The sequence below is a fragment of the Asterias amurensis genome, chromosome 22 (assembly GCF_032118995.1).
Source record: "Asterias amurensis chromosome 22, ASM3211899v1".
Taxonomy (NCBI): Eukaryota; Metazoa; Echinodermata; class Asteroidea; order Forcipulatida; family Asteriidae; genus Asterias; species Asterias amurensis.
Genome location: NC_092669.1, coordinates 4,810,019 through 4,834,828, shown reverse-complemented (window position 1 = coordinate 4,834,828; position 24,810 = coordinate 4,810,019). Strand labels below are relative to the sequence as shown.

At 38.3% G+C, this 24,810-nt stretch overlaps 2 protein-coding genes across 6 annotated transcripts in view; one reads left to right on the top strand and one right to left on the bottom strand.

The window, feature by feature from the left end:
* The window catches only part of LOC139954009 (phosphatidylinositol 4-phosphate 3-kinase C2 domain-containing subunit beta-like), a 67,382-nt gene extending 51,441 nt beyond the window's left edge, over positions 1 to 15,941 (bottom strand). For 2 of the 5 annotated variants that reach the window (XM_071953633.1, XM_071953635.1), the window contains exons 1-6: positions 15,302 to 15,341; positions 10,818 to 12,653; positions 9,232 to 9,291; positions 2,873 to 3,021; positions 1,804 to 1,892; positions 808 to 965 (exon numbers count right to left, since the gene is read on the bottom strand). In XM_071953633.1, the coding sequence (XP_071809734.1) occupies positions 808 to 965; positions 1,804 to 1,892; positions 2,873 to 3,021; positions 9,232 to 9,291; positions 10,818 to 12,552 (2,191 nt within the window). In that variant the 5' untranslated portion in view covers positions 12,553 to 12,653; positions 15,302 to 15,341. Of the gene's footprint in view, positions 1 to 807; positions 966 to 1,803; positions 1,893 to 2,872; positions 3,022 to 9,231; positions 9,292 to 10,817; positions 12,654 to 15,301; positions 15,342 to 15,769 lie in introns of those variants that run through there. The other 3 variants (XM_071953636.1, XM_071953638.1, XM_071953634.1) reach the window with 2 other exon arrangements.
* A 2,257-nt stretch (positions 15,942 to 18,198) lies between these two features.
* Positions 18,199 to 24,181, top strand: LOC139953713 (vesicle-associated membrane protein 3-like). The gene is made up of 5 exons (XM_071953236.1): positions 18,199 to 18,408; positions 18,811 to 19,007; positions 20,217 to 20,296; positions 21,377 to 21,431; positions 22,009 to 24,181. Exons 1-5 carry the CDS (start codon positions 18,356 to 18,358, stop codon positions 22,038 to 22,040), a joined length of 417 nt encoding a protein of 138 aa, XP_071809337.1. The 5' UTR covers positions 18,199 to 18,355; the 3' UTR covers positions 22,041 to 24,181.
* The last annotated feature ends 629 nt before the right edge of the window (positions 24,182 to 24,810 follow it).

Genomic DNA, 24,810 nt, shown 5'->3' with positions numbered 1-24,810 from the left:
TCGGGCGAGTTGGTCTATGAAAAGCGTTTGAAACCGTTTGTTATAAAATGCATCTTATAGACGATGTGACCTCTGACGTCACTCGAAATCCATAACATGATTCGCCAAATACCGCCGGGGTAAAACCGTTGTGTTTTGGCAGCCAGCTAGAAAGTACACGCAATCTTACCATGACTACACGTCTTTTTGCCCGGCGAAACATGATGTGTACAGTGTTTTGTCAACAGAGGGCGGTTTGAATGTTAACATAGGTCACATCGTCTATATGGTTTGAAAGATTGCAAAGTTTTACTACTACTTTGTGAACTCACATAGGATTTGAACCATGGTCCTATAGGAGGAAGGTCTACATGTACATGTACATGTACATAGCAAACTTGACTGCACAGAGGCTCTTTTCAAAACCACGGCTTCGGCTTTGGATTCGGCTCAGGCTAGCTTGGCCCAGGGGTTGTTTTGACAAGTGCGCATGCTTTCTATACGCGCTCAGGGCTTCAGACGAGAGGATGGAGCCCGAAGCTGAATCCAAAGCCGAAGCCGTGGTTTCGAAAAGGGCTTAAATAAATAAACAATCCAAGTGTATAAATTGGTACCTGCGAGGGAAGAGGTTGATATTGTGAATGAAAAGCTTTCGGAGCACCACGGCAGCTCGGGGCTGTATACTCCCTAATGGGAGCTGAGAAAGATTAAAGGGATGTTTATTGGCCCAATGACCAGGGGACTAATGTAAAGCGCATTGATACGGTTTATTGTAAAATGTGCTATATAAGAACTTGTTATTATTAAGTCTGGTGCCTTTGAACATACCATCGCATGTGAAGACTATTGGTGTCTTGGTACCAGACTGAAGGAGCACCACCTTGACACTGGTGTCCAAGTTGGCATGGCAACTGTTGATGAATACAGGACTGCGGATACATCCAGGGTTGGTTTCCTCATCGTCATATTTGTAAGCGTCTCGAATCCTAGAGGAAATTTGTATTATCGGTGGAAAAATGTTGTTAAAGGTATTGGTAATTACTCAAATAATTGTTTAGCATAAAAACTTACTTGGTAATGAGGAATGGAGAGCTGTTGATAGTATAAACAACTGTGACAAGTGGCTCTCTCTGAAGCACATGTTACATAGTTTTTGAGAAAGAGGTAATTTGTCACTTATTAGTGCAAAAATTGTGGGTGTTTTCTTTCATTATTCTCTTGCAAATTTGATGACCAATTGAGCCCAAATTTTAACAGGTTTTTTATTTTCTGTGTGATGGGAAATACTGGTCTTTGACAATTACCAAAGTTCTCCAGAGCCTTTTACTCTCCTTCTTTTCCTTGTACATTGTAGCCTTTTGGTATTGAGTTGGACATTTTTCGTTAATAAATGGCTATTTGTGGAAGTGTTGTGGCCGAGCGGTTAAGAGCACAGAATTCAAACTCTGGTGTTTCTGATCAACAAAGTGTGGGTTCGAATCCCCAGCCATGACACTTGTGTCCTTAAGCAATACACCACCATTGCTTCATCCTTCGGATGGGACGTAAAGCTGTTGGTCCCATGTGTTGTGTGACACACGTAAAAGATCCCAGTGCATTTAAGAGAAGGGGTTCGCCCCGGTGTTCCTGGCTGGATTGGCAGCATATTGCGCCACAGCACCTTGTATGTAAACCATTACATGGTGCTAAGGATTCTAGGTCTTATTACTCAAACTTTGTCCTACTTCTTGCAGTAATAATACCTGGCGCTTTTTATCCTTTGGCAAAAGGCGCATAAATGGTTATTATTATTTTGAACTTTCTAAATTTGAAAATATTTCTCACCTTGCCACGGTCATAGCAAAAGCAGTTGCTTCTTCATCTTTCTCAGCAGCCAGATCAAAAAGTCCATCCCCAAAGAATACTCTGGTAGCCTGTGGAGTGTAATTAGGCATACAAAATATATGTAATGTTGGTGTAACGGGCCCCCAAAAATAGGGTAGGTAGGTAGGGATTTTTTTTCCTCCGAGCAACGAAAATGACATGTTTTCTATTTGTTTTTAAAGCCGGTATTGTACACGATAACAAAAGAAAACAAGGCTACACACAAAAAATAGTATATTTTTAAACTCTTGATGACATCTATTTTATTTTTATGTCTTTAATAGATTTTAACCATTAAATTTCTTCCCTTGAAAAACTAAAAATATCCAGGGACGACCATATTTTTAGGCAAAATTACTAAAATCATGTAAAGCCTGGTACATGTACATACTTCCTGCAAATAAGAAGTGAATGTTGACGTCACAAGGCTGGTTTCACAGCGAATATTTGGCAGAAGTTGAACAAAGTTTTACTGTTGCTATATATTGGATAGTGAATTTGCATCCTCAAAATTTGTATTGTATAAATTGCATTCCCAGGAGGTATGAACCAGGCTTTAGTCACCTTAAAACTACATGTAGATTAAGGGCAGTGGACACTATTGGCAATTACTCAAAAGAGTTATCAGCATAAAACCTTCCTTGGTTTTAGAGGTTGACAACATAAAACATTGTGTGAACCGGCTCCCTCTGAAGTGACGTAGTTTTCAAGAAAGAATTATTTTTTCACGATATTGATTTCGAGACTTGAGGTCTCGAGATCAAACATCTGAAAGCACACAACTTCGTGTGACAATGGGTGTTTTTTTCTTTCATAGTTATCTCACAACTCCGACGACTAATCAAGCTCAAATTTTCACAAGTTTGTTATTTTATGCATACGTGTACATGTATACGTAGAGATACACCAAGTGAGAAGCCTGGTCTTTGACAATTACCAATAGTGCACAGTGTCTTTAAGGCTACATACATGTAGGAGGAAAGGATTAAAGTGGGAAGGGGGAGGGGTAAATATTGGGTGCCTGATTTACCTCGGCTTTCTTTCCAGCAGAAAGTGTGTACGTTGATCCTGGTATCCAGGGCTCAGGTTTAGCGATATCAACTCCAGATAACGGGCGTCCTGCTGAGTGAACGCTCTTCGGTCTCCTCGTCACGTCTGGCTTGGTCTCGGAACTGAGAGCTGGGGCACAGAAATTTTCATTTCATTAAATTATTTTAACTTCACAGCTAAAAATACTGAGTACAAAAATAAGAATGATACAGAAAACTTATACATTAATCTAAAAAATTAAATAAAATAAAAATAAAAAAATGGACTTGAAAGATTTGGAGCGTAAAAATTACCAAACCTTTAGAAGCCCTTTTCAAACTATCATACCCTATTCCCAAGGGAATAAAAAACAGAGGAAATTTCTGGGGAGTTTTTAACCCTCACCACCCCATGCTCATTTCACACTGTATCATAGTGCAGAGGGGTGTCTAATTTGGTCACCCTGTTTTAAATTTGGACAACCTATTTTATCTGTCATTTTCAACAAAATGTACTGTAGTGAACAATTTGGACATCCAGCAAATTTGGACAGCCTTTTACCTTTATCCTGCCTACAACCCTGCACTGGATACAAGTTTTTTTTTTGTTTTTTTTTTGGGGGGGGGGACTGTCAGTGAGACCTGGATCAACTCATTTAAAACGTTCTCCTCAGCACAAAAGCAGTGGTAGCTAAATGTAATGTATGTAATTCCCAGTTACAAAGGGAAGGTACACGTTTGGTAATTGTCAACTAATGTCCTCACTTGGTGTATCCCATCATAAGCATAAAATAACAAGCCTGTGAAAATTTGAGCTCAATTGGTCATCGGAGTTGCAAGAAAATGATGAAAGAAGAAACACTCTTGTTGGACGAATTTGTGTGCTTTCAGATAGGAATAAAAGACTTCTACTTGCTAGAAGTCTTTTATTATTTTGTTGAGAAATTACCTCTCTCTCAAAAACTACGTTACTTCAGAGGGAGTCGTTTCCCACAATGTTTTATACTACACGTACCAACAGCTCCCCAATGCTCGTTACCAAGTCAGTTTTTAAGTTAATATTTGTTTTGAGTAATTACCAAACGTGTACCTTCCCTTAAAAGTATTGGTTATTTCACAGGAATTGGCCATGGTTTAACAACAATTCAAGTGTGAAAAGGTTAACAAAATTTTCCATGGATGATCAAGAGAATTTTCAACTCATGTGTAACCTAGAGTCTGTATTTTGCACGTATTGCAATATTTTGTGTCATGTAAATCTTGGCTAGGTTTTAAATAATAGGGTAGTGAACGAAGAAAACTTAACTGGAGCAGGACTTGAACCTTGACCTCCAGAAAACATACCAGTATTTCTATTTAGTTTACCTTTAACTACAAATGTGTGTCCTGTGTTACAAGTGTTGAATGTTGCATACACTAACACGTATGATAAAAATGCATAATTTAATAGCTCCGACTATTACATGAACTGTGTACAATACATGTACATCTGTTCTAATAACTGAATAATATGAATAAACTGCTGCAATTTTTTAATTGCGGAATGTCAATAGATTGTCAAAACCCCAGACAAGCCCAGGTTACTAACGCAACAGTGTTGCGGGCTAGATAAGGCAGGTTGGTAGGCCTAACAAATTGGCAAGCTGTTAAAAAAAAAGTATTAGAAACTACATAAAAAAGTTTTAAAAATAAAAATAAAAACACGGCTTGCCAGAACTCAAAGCTTGCTTTAAATTTTGGACTTTTCCCGGAAATAATTTACCAAGGTTTGTACTTGTAACCAAGTCAGTTTCCCTTGTGATTGATTACTTGAACTACCAAGCGGTTAGATTGATTTCTGTTCCTTGATTTAAAGGAACGTTATTATTATTTTTGTTATTATTACTATTATTATTTATTCGGCCATTTCATCAATAACAACAACAATACATGTATCATGTCTACGTGTAAATGCAAATAAGATTATAGTAAAAGGAAAATAAATTTAAAAATAATATGTTGAACAGAACTACATAAATAATGGCAACTAAAGCACTGGTCCTGAATAATGAAGACTGACATAAGGTTTGGATACAACAAGAAACATATGAAGAATAGATGATAGAGTATGGTAGATTGGGAAACGAAAGGCAGACATGGTGGGGGAGGGAAGAGCAGGGAACTACAATTAAGGACAGAGACAACCCAGAATTGACAGAGACAACGTTACAGAATCTGTCAGAAACCAAAATCGTGAAGATCACAGATTTACATAAAACTTACACGGTCTAATGATGATGATAGTTGAAAACATCCTTTGAAATATTTCTGTCTGAAATTTCATATTTGATGAGAAATAAATAATCTAACTTCGCGTTTGGAGTTTATCGCTCAGTGAGCGTTTTATTCATTTTTTTTTTTGCATCGATGCAATGCAAAGTTTGTTCACTATTTTCTTGTGACCCAGATGGCCGATCGATCTCAAACTTCTACAGGTTTGTCTGTTTATATGGTGGATGACATAAAGTGCTTACACTACCAGCAATTGTTTTATAGCAAAAACCAATTCTGTAATGTTCCTTTAACGAAACAACTTTCACTTGATGTGTAAATTTCGTAAGGCTAACATGTGTTCTACATGTTCCTAGGGGTTGAATTTCTTCAGGAAGTTGAGTATTTAATGAACTTTCATGATCATGAATACCGCAAACTAATGCAGTCCTTGGATTAGATGTAGCCAAAGATCAAGGACTCTGCAACAGTCAGCTTTCAGATGATTGATTTCGACACCTCAAATTCTAAATCAGAGGTATCGAAAACAAATTCGTGGAAGATTACTTCTTTCTCGAAACTACGTCACTTCAGAGGGAGCTGTTTCTCACAATGTTTTATACTAGCAACCCAATTACTCGTAATCAAGAAAGGTGTCCACTGCCTTTAAATTGATGAACATTAGAATGAAGTACAAAAAGCAAAATATATAAATAATCATACACTGTACAAACAAACAAGTAAATAATAATGACCTAAACTCAGCTATCAAAGAAGGTTTTGCAAGGTTCAACAAATTTAAATGTTACTTTTTTTTAATTAGGCCCTATAGTCAATAATCAATTAGGTCTACTTACTGAATATCCAGTGTTTATGTTAAGTGGAATGAATTTGTGCTTTTTATACGTATGTGTAAGCAAGTTTTTATGCTTACAGGCTTTATGAAACTGGGCCCTGTTTTAAAAACAATTGTTGACCGGGGTTTCCTCAATATTTTCTTACAACGTTCATACGCTCAGGATGCATAATGTGATCGTACTTCCTCAACCTTTGCTTACAATACAATGTAACCCAAAACTTCACGCAAGAGTACAATCACTCAGTTTTGTTTACAGATAAAATAGAAACAAGTCTATCCACTCAAGAGTATTTTAAAACAAACAAGCTTGTAGAAGTTTGCTGGTCGGAAAATAATCAATGGAAACTACACGATGATGACAAGTACTTTCGCTCATAATACAAAGTAGTGTCCAGAGATGGGCGAGTGAAAGCAAAAGCAAACAACACTATGATCCGTAGGTTTGTGAACTGGTCTGTGAACCGGTTTGTGAACTGGTTTGTGAACTGGTTTGTGATTTGTGAACTGGTTTTTGAACTGGGTTGTGAACTGGTTTGTGAACTGGTTTGTGAACTGGTTTGTGAACTTGTTTGTGAACTGGTTTGGGAACTGGTTTTTGAACTGGTTTGTGATTTGTGAACTTGTTTGTGAACTGGGTTGTGAACTAGTTTGTGAACTTGGTTTGTGAACTAGTTTGTGAACTGGTTTGTGAACTGGTTTGTGAACCGGTTTTTGAACTGGTTTTTGAACTGGTTTGTGAACTGGACAATGAACCAACATGCATTGAAGTTTGCGTGGGACTTAAATAGCATGTCCCATCAAGCAAGGTCATGTAAGGATTTGATTTGACATCAGCAATGATGAGATTAAAAAAAAAAATTAACCATGTACTCTGAAGGCTACATAAAAGGAACATGTTACCTTGGATCGGTCGAGTTGGTCTTTGAAAAGCGTTTGTAACCGTTTCTTATAAAATGCATAGGGGCCTATGGATTAGAAAGATATTTTAAAAGTAGATATTATAATGATCCACAGTATCATTCGAAATTGCGTGGTTTCCTTTTTACCTCGTCGACCAACACGGTCGGCCATTTATGGGAGTCAAATTTTTGACTCCCATAAATGGCGACCGTGTTAGTTCGCAAAGTAAAAGGAAAACCACGCAATTTCGAGGCAAATTTGTGTGGCTCATTGTATGCTACATTGAAATCATCTTTCTAACCATGCATTTTATAACAAACAATTACAAACGCTTTTCAAAGACCAACTCGTCTGATCCAAGGCAACGTGTTCCTTTAAGCTGATATTTTTAGTAGTTGAGTCAGTATAATATAAAAGGAAGTTATCACTAAAAAATAAACATAGTTTTGAAAATATGGCTTTAAAAAAAAAAGACTTTTAGAAACAAACAAGAATGGGGTGATATTAAAATGATGGTTTAAAAAGAAAACAAGTCAATACTTGGGATGAATAACGACAATTAATATTGTGTACATTTGTAGGCCCTATTGTTAACATCAACACTTTGGTGCCAGCTCATTGTTTAAATTTTACAGTTATAGAGGCCTACTGTTATGACTGTTATACGTACATGTAGGTCAAATCAGTAACTTGAGCAAATAATTCTAGGTAGCTACATGGATCATAAAAAGCAAACAATGGTACAATAAAACTACATGTACATATAGGCTCAGTTTCCCCACATCTCTACATGTAGTACGTGTACAATGAAGTTTCCCACTTTCGAAATAGACTAAGGTGAATGCATTGACATCATTAAACCACAATCACCAGAAATCATTACTAATGATTTTTCAAAGCAACTGCCATTACATGTACAACTTGCTTTCCTAATTAAGATTGATTTGCAGTACATGTACGTACTTGATCAATCTTAGCTTTTTGGGAAACAAAGATCTGCCTGGGATAACAAACCATCTTTCCTTTAAAGGGAAGGTACACGTTTGGTAATTACTCAAAACAAATATTAAAGGAACACGTTGCCTTGGATCGGACGAGTTGGTCTATAAAAAGGGTTTGTAACCAATTTTTATAAAATGCATATTGGCTGGAAAGATGTTTTAAAAGTAAAATACAATGATCCACACAAATTTGCCTCGAAATTGCGTGGTTTTCCTTTTACTGTGCGAACTTGCAAGGTCGGCCATTTATGGGAGTCAAAAATTTGCTTTCCCAATTAAGATTGATTTCCAAGACGTACTTGATCAATCTTAGCTTTTTGGAAAACAGAGATCTGCCTGGGATAACCATGGAGGAAGAAAATTTTTTCTTCTATTTTCTTCCTCCATGGGATAACAAACCATCTTTCCTTTAAAGGGAAGGTACATACACGTTTGGTAATTACTCAAAACAAATATTAACTTAAAAACTGACTTGGGAATGAGCATTGGAGAGCTGTTGATGGTATAAAACATTGTGGGTATAAAACATTGTGGGAAACAACTCCCTCTGAAGTAACTTAGTTTTTGAGAAAGAGGTAATTTCACACTAAAATATTCTAGCTAGAAGTCTTTTATTCCTATCTGAAAGCACACAAATTCGTCCAACAAGTGTGTTTTTTCTTTCATATACATATTTCTCGCAACTGCGATGACCGATTTAGCACAAATTTTCACAGGCTTGCTATTTCATGCTGATGATGGGATACACCAAGTGAAAACACTGGTCTTTGACAAAGGTGTCCAGTGCCTTTAAAAGGAGTAGAGAAACTGTCTGGGGTATTTGTGAATTAAGCATTTAAAGGAACACAATGCCTTGGATTGGTCGAGTTGGTCTTTGAAAAGCGTTTGTAACCGTTCGTTAAAATGGTTAGAAAGATGTTTAAAAAGTGGAATACATGTACAATGATCCACACACATTTGCCTCGAAATTGCGTGGTTTTCCTTTTACTATGCGAACTAACACGGTCGGCCATTTATGGGAGTCAAAAATTGTTTGTCGACGAGGTAAAAGGAAAACCACGCAATTTCGAGTGATACTTGTGTGGATCATTATATTCTACTCTTAAAATATCTTTCTAATCATATAATGCATTCTATAACAACACTAACAAACGCTTTTCATAGACCCACTCGACCGATCCAAGGCAACATGTTCCTTTAATAGGCCTAACAAACAGTTTTGAATGCTTTTCATAGCCCAACTCGCCAGATCCAAGGCAAAGTGTCCCTTTAATCTATGAGGTTAGTACTAGTATCAAGATGTTTATGACTGTGATGAAGGGAGATGATATCACAATGATGGAAGATCTACCTTGCTCTGAGAGAGTACGTCTGTACAGTGCTGGGGGTCGGGGGAGTCTACCAAGCTCTTCTACATTTACACCAAACGACACATCAATCACAAAACATGCATAGTACCAAACCACATGTACTGTAATTCAAAACATGCCAGGATGCAGGCCTGATACTTCACGGAGGCAACAAAGGCAACAGACCAGGGCTTCCCACGATGTAAACTGCACATAGCGAGTGCGCACTAACGTTTTGGTTGGCAAAATAAGGGAACATCACGCTGTTTTGCACACTGGTAAAGGGTGCGTGACGCAGACGCGATTGCGCGCCTGCTTAGTGCACAACTCTACGGCGTTTGCCAACCAACAGGGTCTGTACGCATGCGTGAATGTAATTAGCATATTTCATGGGAAGGGTCCATTGCCTCCATGCCCCTGGGGATCGATTTCACAAAGAGTTAAAGACAGTGGACACTATTGGTAATTGTCAAACACTATTGGTAATTGTCAAAGACTAGCCTTCACAGTTGGTGTATCTCAACATATATGCATAAAATAACAAACCTGTGAAAATTTGAGCTCAATCGGTCATCGAACTTGCGAGATATTAATGTAAGAAAAAAACACCCTTGTCACACGAACTTGTGTGCGTTTTAGATGGCTGATTTCGAGACCTCAAGTTCTAAATCTGAGGTCTTGAAATCAAATTCGTGGATAATTACTTCTTTCTCAAAAACCGGGCACTTTCAGAGGGTGCCGTTTCTCACAATGTTTTATACCATCAACCTCTCCCCATTTTTCGTTACCAAGTAAGGTTTTATGCTAACAATTGTTTTGAGTAATTACCAATAGTGTCCACTGCCTTTAAAACTAGCTCAAACTAGGAGATATGAAGGCTAGTCCTAAGAATAGGACGCGTCACTCGTCCTACATTGTAATTGCGAAAAATACACTCTTTGTGAAATCCACCCCTAGTGCCTTGAAATGCTATCCAGTAGAAATTTGCAATTTCCTCATAAAGGATGGGTGCCCTTTATAATAAAGGAGAAAATGCCCTGGTGCCCCTTTTCTTTGAATGTTGAAGGAAGTACATGTTGGCTCAATGCACGCTACGATCTGGTCAGTGCAGGCCTAGAATGTAATCTTTATAATGTTTTAAAAATAAAAGGGCAAGGCCATTTCATTTGGCAAAAGGCACTTCCATTGGAAAATCTTTTAAAAGTCAATGAGAAACTTTTTAAGGGGCACCAAGGTCCAAGACCAGGAACTTTGGGGGCCATGGCATGATAGACTGCCGACGCGAAAAAAAAAAAAGTTTTGGCAACGCTGTTTTAGCATGTCAAACTATTTCCAAAGTCATAAGCCTACATTGAAAGAAAGGTAGGCCCTATTTAAAAAAAGAATTGGTCAAGCTACCAGCTTCTGTAGGGCAATACATTTAAAAAATCACAGGCGATCATTAATTTCAGTTCACAAACAGTAGGCACACATGTAGCAAATCTGTAGCCATGCGAGCTGTTTTTTAAGAATATAAGCACAAAGCCAAATTAAAAAAAAAAAAAAAAAACTAATGATATAAAACTGAAGAACAAACCCTGGACCTTACCTTGTGGAGTTGCTGGCTTTGCTTCCGTGTCGACCTGTCCGTCCTCCTTTGATGCCTCGGACTTTGCCTTGGAATCTTCTGAATCCCCGTCCTCAGCATCTTTGGATGTTTCCGTGGCGACAGCGCTCTCCCCGTTCTCTTTGTGCTTTCGTTTTGGCGGGAGCTCTGGAGGAACGACCCTGAGAGGATCAAACTCACTGAAATCAAAGACGTCCGGGGATTTCTGTCCAGTCTTGGGACTAAACATCATCAGATCACTTCCAGACTTTTTAGTGGATTTGGAGGAATCCGTTCCGAATGTTTGCATCCAGATTTCGTCCACGAGGCTCGGTGTCTTTCCTGGTGCTGACGGATTTTGTTGAGAGGAAGTGGAATGCGAGCTCGTGCTGACGCTGAAGGAGGAACTGAACCCCATGTTGCTACTCTCAGTCACCTGTCTTTGAGTTTGGGTTTTTGTCTGAGTCTGACTTGCAGTTTGTTGTTGAGCCGAGTTGGTGGAATTTGTGAAGTTTGGATTGCTGCTAATCCGTCTGATGGAATTGGTTTCGGATAAGTTGACATTGGAGAGCCTTGATTTGAGCATACTGGTGGATGGTGTTGGACTTATCGATCTAGGAATCTGAGCGTGTCCTCCGAAATTTGCTAAATCGGAAAACGAATCGAGAGAAAGCTCTTTTGTCGTCAGAGGGCCGGAGAGCCTCTGTGAGCCTGAACTCTGAGAGTGATGAGAGTGGCTTGACGCAGCACCAATCAAGGTGTCATCGCGGTAACCCGACTGGACTTGCCATTTTGGAGACTTGGGAGAAGGCACTGCACACGATAAAACGTTGAAATCACTCGTCCTTCTATCAGTGGTTTGTTTTGGAAGGAAACTTGAGACAGAAGGTGGTGTCTTAGAGGTCGTAGTTTGTAATGATCCAGAGCCAGCTAGTTTCTGGTTTAGAAAGGGATCATTCCACTTTGTGCTTCCCATGTGTGTTGAGGTTGGACGGGGCACCTTAAACGATGAACTGGACTTTTGGAAGGAAGACTGACCTTGGAAGCTTTGCCCTCTCATACATGATCGAGACCCAAACTGTGCACTTGTCTGGGGGTGTGCTATGGTATGAGGAGATTGCATCGATAGTGAGCCCCCAAAAGTTGTTGAATGTCCAGTACTCCTAGTGCTTAGTGTCTGTGACTTAGGCACATCGACTTTTGTGTCGAAATTCTTCATTACGTGGTCGAAAGAGAAGAGCATCAAGTCTGCATTCTCAGACATGTTAACATTGGATATGTCTCCAGACTTGTTTCCTGGTGATGCTGATACACCACCGTCAAGTCCATGCTGTTTCCTGATTCGACTTAAGCCGCAATCTGATTCATCTGTTTTAGTGGATTTATCTTCGGACTTGAATCCTGATGATGCTGTTGATACAACGTCAAGTCCATGCTGTTTCCTGATCCGACTTAGGCCGCAATCTGATTCATTCGTTCTAGCTGAGCTTCTACTGTTGCCTCCTCCATCACTGATCCCGCTCCTGCTACTATCGATCCCACTTCTGCTGCTACTTCCTCGTTTCAGCCCCTGCATCCTCTTTGCTCTTTGCAACTCATCTAGCTTCTCTGTTTCAACACTTAAAGCTATAGCCTTCTGAAGGTCATCTTCGTATTGTTTGTCTAGTATGTCAGAGGCATTCATTGTTCTTTGTGACCTCTGGTCCTGCTGCCCGATTGGTTGAGTTGTGTGTGCCATACTAACGCTATCTCATTTTCGAAGCAATTTCTACTGGTACACTTGTCCTTTTGAGAGAAACATGTGTAGTTCTACTGACATTCATCGCAACTATCTGCAATCTGCAAAAACAAATTCAACAGCATGCTTAAAAAGATTACTAAAGATTGTTTTCTAGCATGTCAGAAGCTGTCAATGTTTTTTGAGTCCCCGGTTCCTGCCCAATTGTGATGTGTGTGCCATGTAATAACAAAATGCATGGTAAGAAAGATTAAGTGGAATATTACGATCTTCACATTATGCCTCGAATTTGCACGATTTTCCTTATACGTACATCATGAACTAACACAGCTCGCCAATTTGTTAGTCAAACATTTGACTCATTTAAAGCAATACAGTTTGCCAATTTGTTAGTAAAATTTTTTACTCCACAAAAAGGCCGACCATGTAATTGTTAGTTTGCAAAGTAAAAGGAAAATTGGAGGCATATTATGTGGATCGTTTATTTTACTTTTAAAACATCTTTCTAAAACTATGCATATTATTATGACAAAATTGTATTAAATTGCAATGGAGAGCTATAAACAAGTGAAACTCTGTATTAAATTTTGACCGAGTACCATCCCTCTGTGTAAAATTTAGATGGCGTGACACAGTCATCACATTAATTTATCTGTGACAATCTGCAAAACAAACTTAAAGGAACACATTGCCTTGGATCGGTCAAGTTGGTCTTTCAAAAGCGTTTGTAACCGTTTCTATATCGGTAGATAGATGTTGTAATTAGTAGAATATATGATACACACAAATATGCCTCGATATTGCAAGGTTTTCCTTTAACCTTGTCGACTAACACGGTCACCATTTATGGGAGTCAAATTGTTAATACTCCCATAAATGGCCGACTGTGTTACAAGTAAAAGGAAAACCATGTAATTTTGAGGCATGTTTGTAAGGATCATTATTCTACTTTTACAACATATTTCTACTCGTCCGTTAGCCCCACTTGTGTGGCCAGTTACACACTATATTCCGACACCCCTATGTTCCGACACCCCTATGTCTCGACAACTCAGCCTATATTCCGACAACCCTGTATTCGCACACCCCTATATTCCGACACCCATGTTCCGACACCCATAGATGTTCCGACTAAGTTATTTTCGCACATTATTACTATGAATTGATCACTAACGAAAACACAACTTGTATTTTTTACAGCCAGGTTTCCCGGTGAATTTCGGCCGGGAATAGGCTTGAACGCTCATGAATTTGTACTGTTTTTAAAAGTGATGGAATCAAATTAAGATAGTCAAATCAAAATGATGTGGTTATAAACAATGGCCCCCGACTCGGTACTATGCTATTGTTAGATGCGTGCCCGTGTTGACAACATTTCATGAGCCTTCAATTTATAACAATTCCAACCCTCCCCTGCGTTTATTGCGCCAATGTGGAATTTCTTTCATTTGCGCCCCCCCAAAAAAAAAAATAATAATAATAATAATAATAATAATAATAATAATAATAATAATATTAATAATAATATGTTGACAATTAATAATAATAAATTAAGTAATACCACCTTCTCCATTACTCAGTCATCTTCTAAGAAACAAAAGTTGCTATTTTGCTAATAGCAGAATAACACTTTTTTATACAAATTTAACTCCTCTGGGGACTTCATACTGATAGATAGGTTACCGGTACGTTTATGGACTAAATTGAGGGCAGGTGTAGTTTCTTTAAGTCGCACCAAAATGGCGAACACAAAATATTGGTGCAGGTTGTCGGAACATAGGGGTGTTGGAACATAGGGGTGTTTGGGTCGTTGGAATATAAGGGTGTCGGAACATAGGGGTGTCGGAATCTAGGGGTTCGGAACATTATACATGTAGGGGTGTCGGAATATCTAGGTTGAGTTGTCGGAACATTGGAGTGTCGGAACATAGGAGTGTCGGAACATAGGAGTGTCGGAACATTGGGATGTCGGAATATAGAGCAGTCACCGTGTGGCCAAGGCTGAAGGATTCGGCTCGCCTTGGCCGCACACGTGGGGCTACTCGTCCGTCATGCATTTTATAACAAACGGTTACAAACACTTTTCAACGACCAACTTGACCGATCCAACATGTCCAATCCAAGGCAATGTGTTCCTTTATTAACAGAATGATCACTTGTTCTGATGTTTTTCAACACCTAGATCCAGTAACTAGGGCGCTGTACCCTGTACTCCTTTTTTTGAAATGTTGACATTCACCGTCATTCTAGTACGACAGAGAACGTCAAAATTTCGAAAAAAGGAGTACAGCGCCCCAGTTACTGGGTCTATATTCAATTTTTTGATTCAACACCTACCTTGAAAACAAAATTTAATTGATTAATTTAAACATTGTGGTATTGTGCTTTACATTAAGTTACAACAATTGTGATGTATCCGCATATAAAACTCAGTTACTGAATTTAAAAATATAATAAAAATATCAAGAGTTTTTTTTAAATCCGCATTAATTGCAATAAAGGCTCGACTTCCATTTTAATTAAAGTACGTCATGCGTTAGCGATCTCGTCATTTTGTAAACAACCGTGCTGTCCGGAAACTAGACAATAAAATGTACGTCAAAATCAATCCCTTTGCAATACCATTCAAAACCTCATTATAAATAACTGACATCAACACATAAACGAAGTACGTATTCCACTAACAAATAACTCATTTGAAAAGAGATTTATCATGATTTAAAGTGGCAGTTTACAGAAAAGCACTTACCGAGTTTTAGTCAACACTTCAGTGAACTTGACCAAAAACACCCTAATTTTGTTTAGACTGGTAACAAAATTGATCGCAGCATTGCTACTAACTTTTGAACTGATGCAGTCAGGGGACTATTTTCCTATCGTTTTGCACCACGGTCAGTATAGACTTAATTCAAGTCTCAAATCACTTGCCATCACCAGAAAACTATTGCTATAGTGACCTCGCACGCGAGCATAAGACTTGAATCAAGTCTGAAGTCAGTAAGGATCGGGTACCCGGCCCGTATAATACACAGACATCAATGTGAGTGTGGGATGTGGGGCACCGCCCACTAGCTTTGAAATGACTCACATTCAATTAATGCGTAACTTTCCTGGGTTTTCCTTTTTAGACATCGAGGCCCAACTAAACCTACTGGCCTGGTTGGAAAAAACAAATTATCTTTAATGATGGTGTAATTTGTACCAGCAAAAGCATTACATTTTACGTCAAAGCTGAAGGGCGCCCTCAGTTCAGACAGCAAGTTTAAACTCGACTGGTAGATGGAATAGTAGCTCTCGCCAGTGCCAGTACATTGGGTTCGTTCGTTTAGTAGCTTCCCCGCGGTGCTCACTTGGGGAGACCCTACCCTGACGACAAGAGCTAAACGAACGACCACCCACCGCTGTCGTGACCCACTCCACAAGCAGGACATGATGGGGCGACCCGGGTGGGTGATGAGCCCCTGGAATGACGTCAAGAGCTATTCGAACGCACCAGAGCAGATCGGGGATAACCCAGGGAAGCTAAACGAACGCACCCATTGATTAACCTCCATGGGTTAACCCTTAATCGCGAGAAAGTCACACTAGCTGTTTAAGCTTCACCCGGTACAATGGGTACCCGCGAGGTGATGGACAGTTATTTGGAGCATGGGAAGAACATTTTCTTCCTCCATGTTTGGAGCGACGCTTCTTGCTCACAGGTTTACTCCCCATCCATCGGGCCGGGGGGAGCCTGGCCACAGATTACAAAAATAAACTCATTATAATAAGCTGTTTATGATACCACCATTACCCCATGCTGTAAATAAATAATTTGAATCTAATTCAATTGCCTCATTTTCAGTAGGATTTGAAACTTTGCATGGTGGAAATAAGATATAGAAGAGTTTGCGGTAACACCATGTAATAACAATCTCTAAATGAGTTATTTATTTATTTATTTATTTTAATTCTTCGGACAAAAAAAAAAGCAAAACAATAAAACAAGCACAGGCCGTCCAGGGAAGGGCAAAAGTCCAAAAACTGTCATCAAAAAAGATGTGCTCTCACAGACCTAGCTCATAAAAAATACACATTATGTACTATATATTAAACATTCTAAAATTGCAGTAAAAGTTTAAACAAAAGATGGCAAGTAAAAAGCAATAACACATGGTACTTTTTCAAAATGTCCACAGATTCACAACAAACCTACAGGGCCTGAAGACAATGACAGTAGAAAGCCTCCCCCGAAATACCATACACCGAGGAACTGCAGCCCTGAGAAATTAGCAAAACAAGTCACAAAACATATTTCGTCTCAGTGAGATGAACATTATTTGAGCATGCAAAAACCCATCAACCAGCCATGATATTATATCAAAACATCCCATAACTGGCCAATACGACCCTACACGCCAAAACTGAGACGAAAATTAACTCTGCGACATTGCCCCACCCATCCCCCAAAAACCACAGCACACCAGCAAGCAACATTCCAAGGGAAGCCCTCCACCATCACCATCCCCAAACCCTGCAAGCTCAATGTAAATCCGTGAACACCATAATTTCTGTTAGAAAAAAAGTACATTAGCCAACTAAAAAGTACATAGACCCTTCAATATTGTCAAAAAAATAAGCAGAAACACCAATACGAGTTAAAATGGGGGGGGGGGGGGGGGGGGGTAATAAAATAATAAGAAGACGATCAGAGCATACTGATCGAAACGTCGAGTTAATCCAACGGTTCTTTTCAGAACCACCCCAACTCATTTAGAGATTGTAATTACATGGTGTTACCGCAAACTCTTCTATATGCCTCATTTTCCTTTATTATGGCGTGTCCGTTAACACTAAACTGGGTTTTTTTTTATGCGAACGAAGCTAAAGTAGTGTTCTCGAGAAAGACGAAATATTTTCCACGAATCTGATTTCGGGATCTCAGAATTAGAATTTGAGGTTTCGAAATCAAGCATCTGTTGAAAGCACACAACTTACTGTGACGAGGGTGTTTTTTCTTTCATTATCAGTGCAACTCATTTCGACGACCAATTGAGCTGAAATTTTTACAGGTTTTTTATTTTATGCATTATGTTGAGATACACCTGGGCCCAATTTTATAGAGCTGCTTAAGCAAAGCAAAAAAATCTTTGCTTTGTAAAATCAGATTACCGGCCAAGACTCCACTCAATTGTTATGCTAAGTAAACAACAGCTAAATACCAGTCACAAGCAATGTACATGGCATGACATTTTTGCCAGTAACAATAATGTGTAAATAGGCAAGCTATTTTCGTGCTTAAGCAAATTTTTTGCTTAAGCAGCTCTATGAAATTGGGCCCAGGTGATCGAGGTCTTTGACAATTACCAAAGGTGTCCTAATTACCAATTGCGTCGTCCAGTACGACTATAATAACGACCAAATTAATAATTACAATAATTATGTTCTCCCTACTATTAATCTCTCACCCCAAAGTAGTTTGGCGAAAGTCTCCAAGTTTGTTTTAGAGTTTTTCTTGGCTGATGCTGATAATAACCACTATCTCAGACTTGAGTCAAGTCTAGCTCCGTGGCTGCGATGTTGACCAACAGTCTACTCTACGTATGGGAGTGCATCGAAGCATGAAGGAACCTATATGGGTAAACACTCAAGCGTGGAACACCTGTAGGCCCAACGAAAGCGCAACTTGCGTGTATGTGTACCGATGGTGTATCTAAACATTATCAAACAATGCTGTGCTTCCCCCTATGCAATACCCAACGTGAAGAATCGAGAAGTGAAACCAACATGTAGTCGGGAAGTTGACGGTATATGGGAGTAGCTGATGAAAATAACATTATTACAACAATCCAGGAGTTTCCGTTACGAATTTATCATGTGAGTTTAGTACCATCTGTACCTTAGCTTAACAATTTTATAGGGTATGGGTTTTCGTGTGCCCCCCCCCCCCCCCCCCCCAATTTGGACTGGGTTGAGGATCTGCGGGCACAAAAACGTAAACACAGGAAGTGTCTGACACTTCTTACCTTTGCCGCACGATAGGCCATGGAGGTAGTCTATTTCTACATCCATGGGTTTTCTACATCCATGTCTTTTCTGATGACAGCTTTTTTTTGTTTTTTAGATGTTCGGGCCAACAGCCCAGAACACCTCTTATTTGTTTTGTTTTTAACTTTTGCATTTCTCTTGAAGGCCTTATGTTATAACTATTGCATTGTCCAAAGAATTACACAATGTAAGAGACAGTGTTTGAAATGTTTCTATCTCTAAAACTAAAAGGTATGGGTCCAGGGGCGGAAACAACAAGGCACGCTACGACGACGACCAGCAAGGTGAAGACGCCAAGTCGCAGGCTGAGCAAAAACGAGTCAAAAAGCTACAGGCTGAGGTCGACGAAGTGGCAGTCATTCTCCACACGACTGTGGATAAACTACTCGAGAGAGGCGAGAAGTTAGATGACTTGATGGATGGGGCAGGTACGTTGTACACAGTAAACCATCGGTACACTCTCAACTCCTGTCAGAAGTGACCCGGGTTTGGGTGTGAGGGTGCTAGACCCAATTCTGTTTGACCCAGAATCCGTGTCAATGTGACCCGGAATCCGTGTCAATGTGACCCGGAATCCGTGTCACTGTGAGCAGAAATTTTGTTAAAAGGGGGAGATTTTGACTTGGATTCCGGGTCAAACTGACCCAGAAATAAGTTTGGCCCCCCTAGGACCCAAATCCGGGTCAATTCTGACCCTTTTTTTTGTAATGCATAAAGAACACTTTATAAAAAATTCACGACATTGCAAAACAAATCGCACTCGTGTGCGCACATATTCACGATTTGGTTCACGAAATTGCATACGTGTGCGCACATATTCACGATTTGGTTCACGAGATTGCATACGTGTGCGCACATATTCGCGATTTGTTTCACGACATTGCATACGTGTGCGCACATATTCGCGAATTGTTTCACGACATTGCATACGTGTGCGCACATATTCGCGAATTGTTTCACGATATTGTATACGTGTGCGCATATATTCGCGATTTGTTTCACGACATTGCATACGTGTGCGCACACGTTTGCGTTATGCGATGTCCCTTCGGGGCCACCATACTGATGCCTGTCATTACATTTTATGCATCTGAAAGGATGAAAGCACTACAGTTGTGGAACGAGGGATTTTTTTTCTTTAATTATTCTCTTGAAATTTCAATGACCATTAATTTTGAGACAAAATTTTCACAGAGTTGGTATACATGTATTATGCATACTATTTTGGGATACATCATGTGAGAACACTGGTCTTTGACAATTACCAAAGGTGCCCAGTGCCTTTAAGTGCTCTTTGTGTAAGAGTCAACTGTAATAATTATTTGTTTTAGCGATGAAGCGGATTATTTTGTTAAAGGGTCGTTGCATCGTTCACTCATTTTTTTCTCTTTAGAGCAACACATTCGTTTGCATTTGGCGCTTTACAGATTGATAATTCACTTATTATTTTCCTGGCAAAAACGAGCGTCTATAAGTTAATTTTGGATTTAAAGAAATTTGCATGCCTCAAAGTGAAATTGACTGTCGATGCATGAGAGTGAAATGAGCTGACTTTCTGTCAAAATTACAGACGGTAAAACCGATAGTATAATTATAAAAATTTTATTATTTGTTTTTCGCTTTTTTTCTTTCTACAGACAACCTACTAGAACAAGCGTCATCATTCAAAACCACAGCAAAAAAAGTTAAGACGCACTACAAATGGAAAAATAAAATGGTATGGTTGAAGTGTATTTATCCTACATACCTTGGTGTATAATCTAAATTTATGAGTCTGATTATCTACAGTTATTGCTGAATATATTATCGTTAACTATAATATAACCCAAGGCTCCACCACGCATCATCGAGTTCACTTCCAGCCTCTATTTCCCGCCTTCGTGCATCACCGCTGATCCGCCGCCCAGTACTTAAGCAGCATGCAGCATCAGAGTCCAGCATTCTCCAGAAGACGATCAGAGCATACTGATCGAAACGTCGAGTTAATCCAACGGTTCTTTTCAGAACCACCCCAACTCATTTAGAGATTGTTATTACATTGTGTTACCGCAAACTCTTCTATATCTTATTTCCACCATGCAAAGTTTCAAATCCTACTTATAATGACATAAGTTTCAAAACGTATTTTAGATGACTATATACCTTTATCACGGTGTAGTCATCTTGATTTTACTCCATTCCAACTCATTGTGACCCTTGTAAAAGTCTGGTGCCATGTGCAATGAATGTTAGCATTCGTTACTGTTATTGGAAACAGGGAACATGGCCACATGACAGCGTGATTAAGGTCTGTAGGGCCTTAAAGCCATTGGACACTTTCGGTCCAGAAAAGACAAAAAAGTTCACAGATTGACAAATAATTTACAGGGTTTACAGAAGGTAATGGTGAAATATTATTCCATGAAATGCTTTACTTTTTGAGAAAACATTAAAACAATATCAATTCTCGATAGCGAGAATTACGGATTTATTTTAAACACATGTCATGAAACGGCGAAACGTGCGGAAACAAGGGTTGGTTTTCCCGTTATTTTCTCCCGACTCCGATGACCGATTGAGCTTAAATGCTCACAGGTTTGTTATTTTATATATTATAAGTTGTGATACACGAAGTGTGGGACTTGGACAATACTGGTTACTGAAAGTGTCCAATGGCTTTAAGCTGTATCCTTGCCTCTTGTCATTGCCTCTTTTGTTTAAAAAAAAAAATTCCTTCAATGTATGGTGACAAAATTTGTTAAAAATATTAGTAAATATTAGTAATAATAACTTTGTCACCCCTTCTTCTCTTCCATAGCTGGCAGTGGCTGGTGTTGTTGTAGTTCTCGTCATAATTGGCCTCATTGTTTTATGTAAGTGTGAAATCTTTTGAATCGTTTATAAAATCCCTTCCTGGCCCTATTACCCTGGTAAAACCGGTTTTTTTTTGGGGGGGGGTTCCCCTTTTTTTTCTTTTCTTTTTTATCGCCATCAATTATTATTTTATTTTTTTATTAAATTATCAAGGATAAAGTTTTCATTATGCATTTATATAATAAAAAAAAACTAACCATCATTGTACCGATGTTTGTTAGGGCCTAGCGCGACTACTCGGCACAAACATGTAACCGAGCTGTGTTGACAAAGTAAACAGGCGTATTACTCGGGTGAGAATCGACACAAGCATAGTTTTGCAATTCTTTCACCACTAATCGATGGAATGGAATTGTTTTATCGACTTCTCAAGGACATTCACAAGCTTTTAAAGATTTGTTTTTATTCACCCCACATCATCAAGTCTAACACTCTGGAAATTGTTTGTAAAGTTGAAATTTCTTACATGCTTACAAGGTTTCTTCCCAATATGATAAAGGGATCGTTTGCATTTTTTTTTTTTTTTTTTTCTTTTTTTACTGACTCAATGTTTTTTTTTTTTTTTTCTTCAAACAGTTATTCTCCGTCCATGGGAAACGCATGATTGAAAATGAGACCTTCGTCAGATGTTTGTTAACGAGCTCAGCGTTGTTCAGTGTTTTCCTTTGAAGCAGGATTTAAGGCGTCACCTTGCAAGGTTGCGTCACCAGTGACCTGCAAGTTCTCTTGGATAGAAAAAGGCTTTGTGCTACATTGCTTTCAAAAAAGTCTGACTTCAGCCGTTTTTTAGTTATTAAGAATCGTTTAAAGGGCACTTTTTCTGCTATTGCTTTCCTAACAGGATTCATGTCAGAATGTGTAAAGTGGCCGGCCAAACTTAAAGGCACTGCCCTGGACACTATTTGGTAATTACTCAAACGAATGTGTATCATGACAACTTACTTGGTTACAAGCAATAATAATAATAATGAACCATTTTTATAGAGCGCATACAAAAAAATATCACCATCACAGAGAAGTCCCTCATGCGCTTTGAGATGAAAACAAAAGAGAAGTAAAAGTTAATAGAGATGTAAAGTAAATACAAAAGCAAAATTTAGTTGTTACAGAAAGAAGAACTAAAGGCTATTGCTAAAACAAATGTGTTTTGGAGAGCTGTTGATAGTATAAAACATTTAGTGTGAGAAACGGCTCCCTCTGAAACGTGTAGTTTTTAAAAAGAATCAGAGGTGAGTTTCTTACTCAAATATTAAAAGGCTTCAGGTTTGAAGTATTTTTGTATTTAATTTCGTTTAGGGATCTGAAAGCACACACATTATTTGTGCAACAATGGTGTTTTTCTTTTATTATTCTCTTGCAGTTTCGATGACCAATAATTGAGGCCAAAGATTCACAATTTGTTATGACTATTTTATTGTATCTTGAGAGAAGCAAATGGGATAAATTCATATTTGAGGACAACTATTGCTTTGAATGGATTTGAATTATGAATAAATTCTGTTGTTACTTGATACAGTACAGCACTATTGTTCAATACGAAAATGTAACCCCAACCATTTTTTTTTTTTTGCTTCTCAAATATTATTATAACACTTGATGTGAACATTTCGAAAACATGTTATTTGCTATAGTGACTCCGATTTTCCATTTCGATTCTCGTGACTCCTTATTTTCTCGAGACTCCGATAATCGAATGAGCTAGTTATTAACTTTTCACAGGTATGTGTTGAGTCACTTGACGGAATTACTTTACATAACTGCTTGACGGAATTACTTTACATAACTGGTAAAGAAAAATCGTCTAATAATTATCACAGATTTACATAAAGCTTACACGACCCTACAATTAACATAAAAAAACAAACATCCTTGAAATAATAATTTCTATCTGAAATGTCATAATTTGATGAGAAATATTTATAGAACTAATTTTTCCTATTTAGAGTTTATTCATTTTTTAAAAACTCGATATCACGAAATGTATAATCGGTTTTAACTATTTCTCGGGTTTATTAGGGTTTTTTTTATGGTGGATTTACATGAAGTGCTTTATTTGCTTTTTTTCTTTCTTTATCGTTTGGTTGTTTTAATCCTAAAGTATGTATATTAACAATAAAACAAAATTTTATGAACAGATTTAAAAAGATCGCAATTTTTAGACGTCGCCGAAATCCAGAGCGTATAACTGCCCTAATTATACTTTAAACGCAGTGGACACTATTGGTAATTACTCAAAATAATTATTAGCATAAAACCTCACTTAACGAGTAATGGGGAGAGGTTGATAATAACATTATGAGAAACGGCTCCCTCTGAAGTAGCGAAATTTTCAAGAAAGAAGTAATTTTCCACAATTTTATTTCGAGACTTCAGATTTAGAATTTTAAGGTCTGGACATCAAACACCTGAAAGAACAAAACCTCATGTGACAAGGGTGTTTTTTTCTTTCATTATTATCTCGTAACTTGGACGACCAATAATTGAGCTCAAATTTTCACAGGTTTGTTATTTTATGAATATGTTGAGATACACTAAGTGAGAAGATTGGTCTTTGGCAATTACCAATAGTGTCCAGTGTCTTTAATTTGATTATACAAAGAACATTATAGTTGTTTTTCTAATCGAGGTTTATGAACTGCATAATTATATAATTTAAAGTTATAAGACAATTGTTTTTCTATATAATAATGTTTATGATTTGCACCGTGGACTCATAACCTTATACATTGTAAACTGTACATATTTTATTTTCTATAAACCGTTTTGTCACTTAATAAACCAAGAGTGATGTTGTACTGTTATTATTAATAGCCTTCAGGGCCCAATTTCATAGCGCTGCTAAGCAGAACAATTTGCTAAGAATGAAATTTCTTTCTTGATAAAAACAGGATGACCAACCAAATATCCATTTGTTGCATATTGCTTGTTACTGGTATTTAGCTGTTGTTTGCTTATCCTGAAAATCACGTGGAAATTTTTATGGTAATCTTGTTTTTATCAAGGAAAACATTTCAAGCTTAGCTTTTTTTTGTGCTTAGCAGCTCTATGAAATTGGGCCCTGGTTACATCTGTTACGTCATAATTAGTGGTCAATGTAGAAACATATGAAGGGGGTCAGCCCTCTATTGATAGTAAGGATGAGCATTCACCCCAAAAACTACAAAAGTGTAACCCACATGATATTGTGCTTGTGGCCTAATGAAAAGAATCCCCTTCAATTTATAAACATTCTTTTTAAAGGCAGTGGTAATTTCTCAAAATAATTATCAGCATAAAACCTCACTTGGTAACGAGTAATGGGGAGAGGTTGATAGTACAACACATTGTGAGAAACGGCTCCCTCTGAAGTGACGTAGTTTTCGAGATAGAAGTAATTTT

Excerpts from the sequence above, each read along its gene's own strand:
- LOC139953713 (XM_071953236.1), top strand. The coding sequence starts at position 18,356 with ATGAAAATAACATTATTACAACAATCCAGGAGTTTCCGTTACGAATTT. Across the intron at positions 19,008-20,216 it reads TGACTTGATGGATGGGGCAG|ACAACCTACTAGAACAAGCG; the intron begins GTACGTTGTACA and ends TTCTTTCTACAG. Across the intron at positions 21,432-22,008 it reads AATTGGCCTCATTGTTTTAT|TTATTCTCCGTCCATGGGAA; the intron begins GTAAGTGTGAAA and ends TTCTTCAAACAG.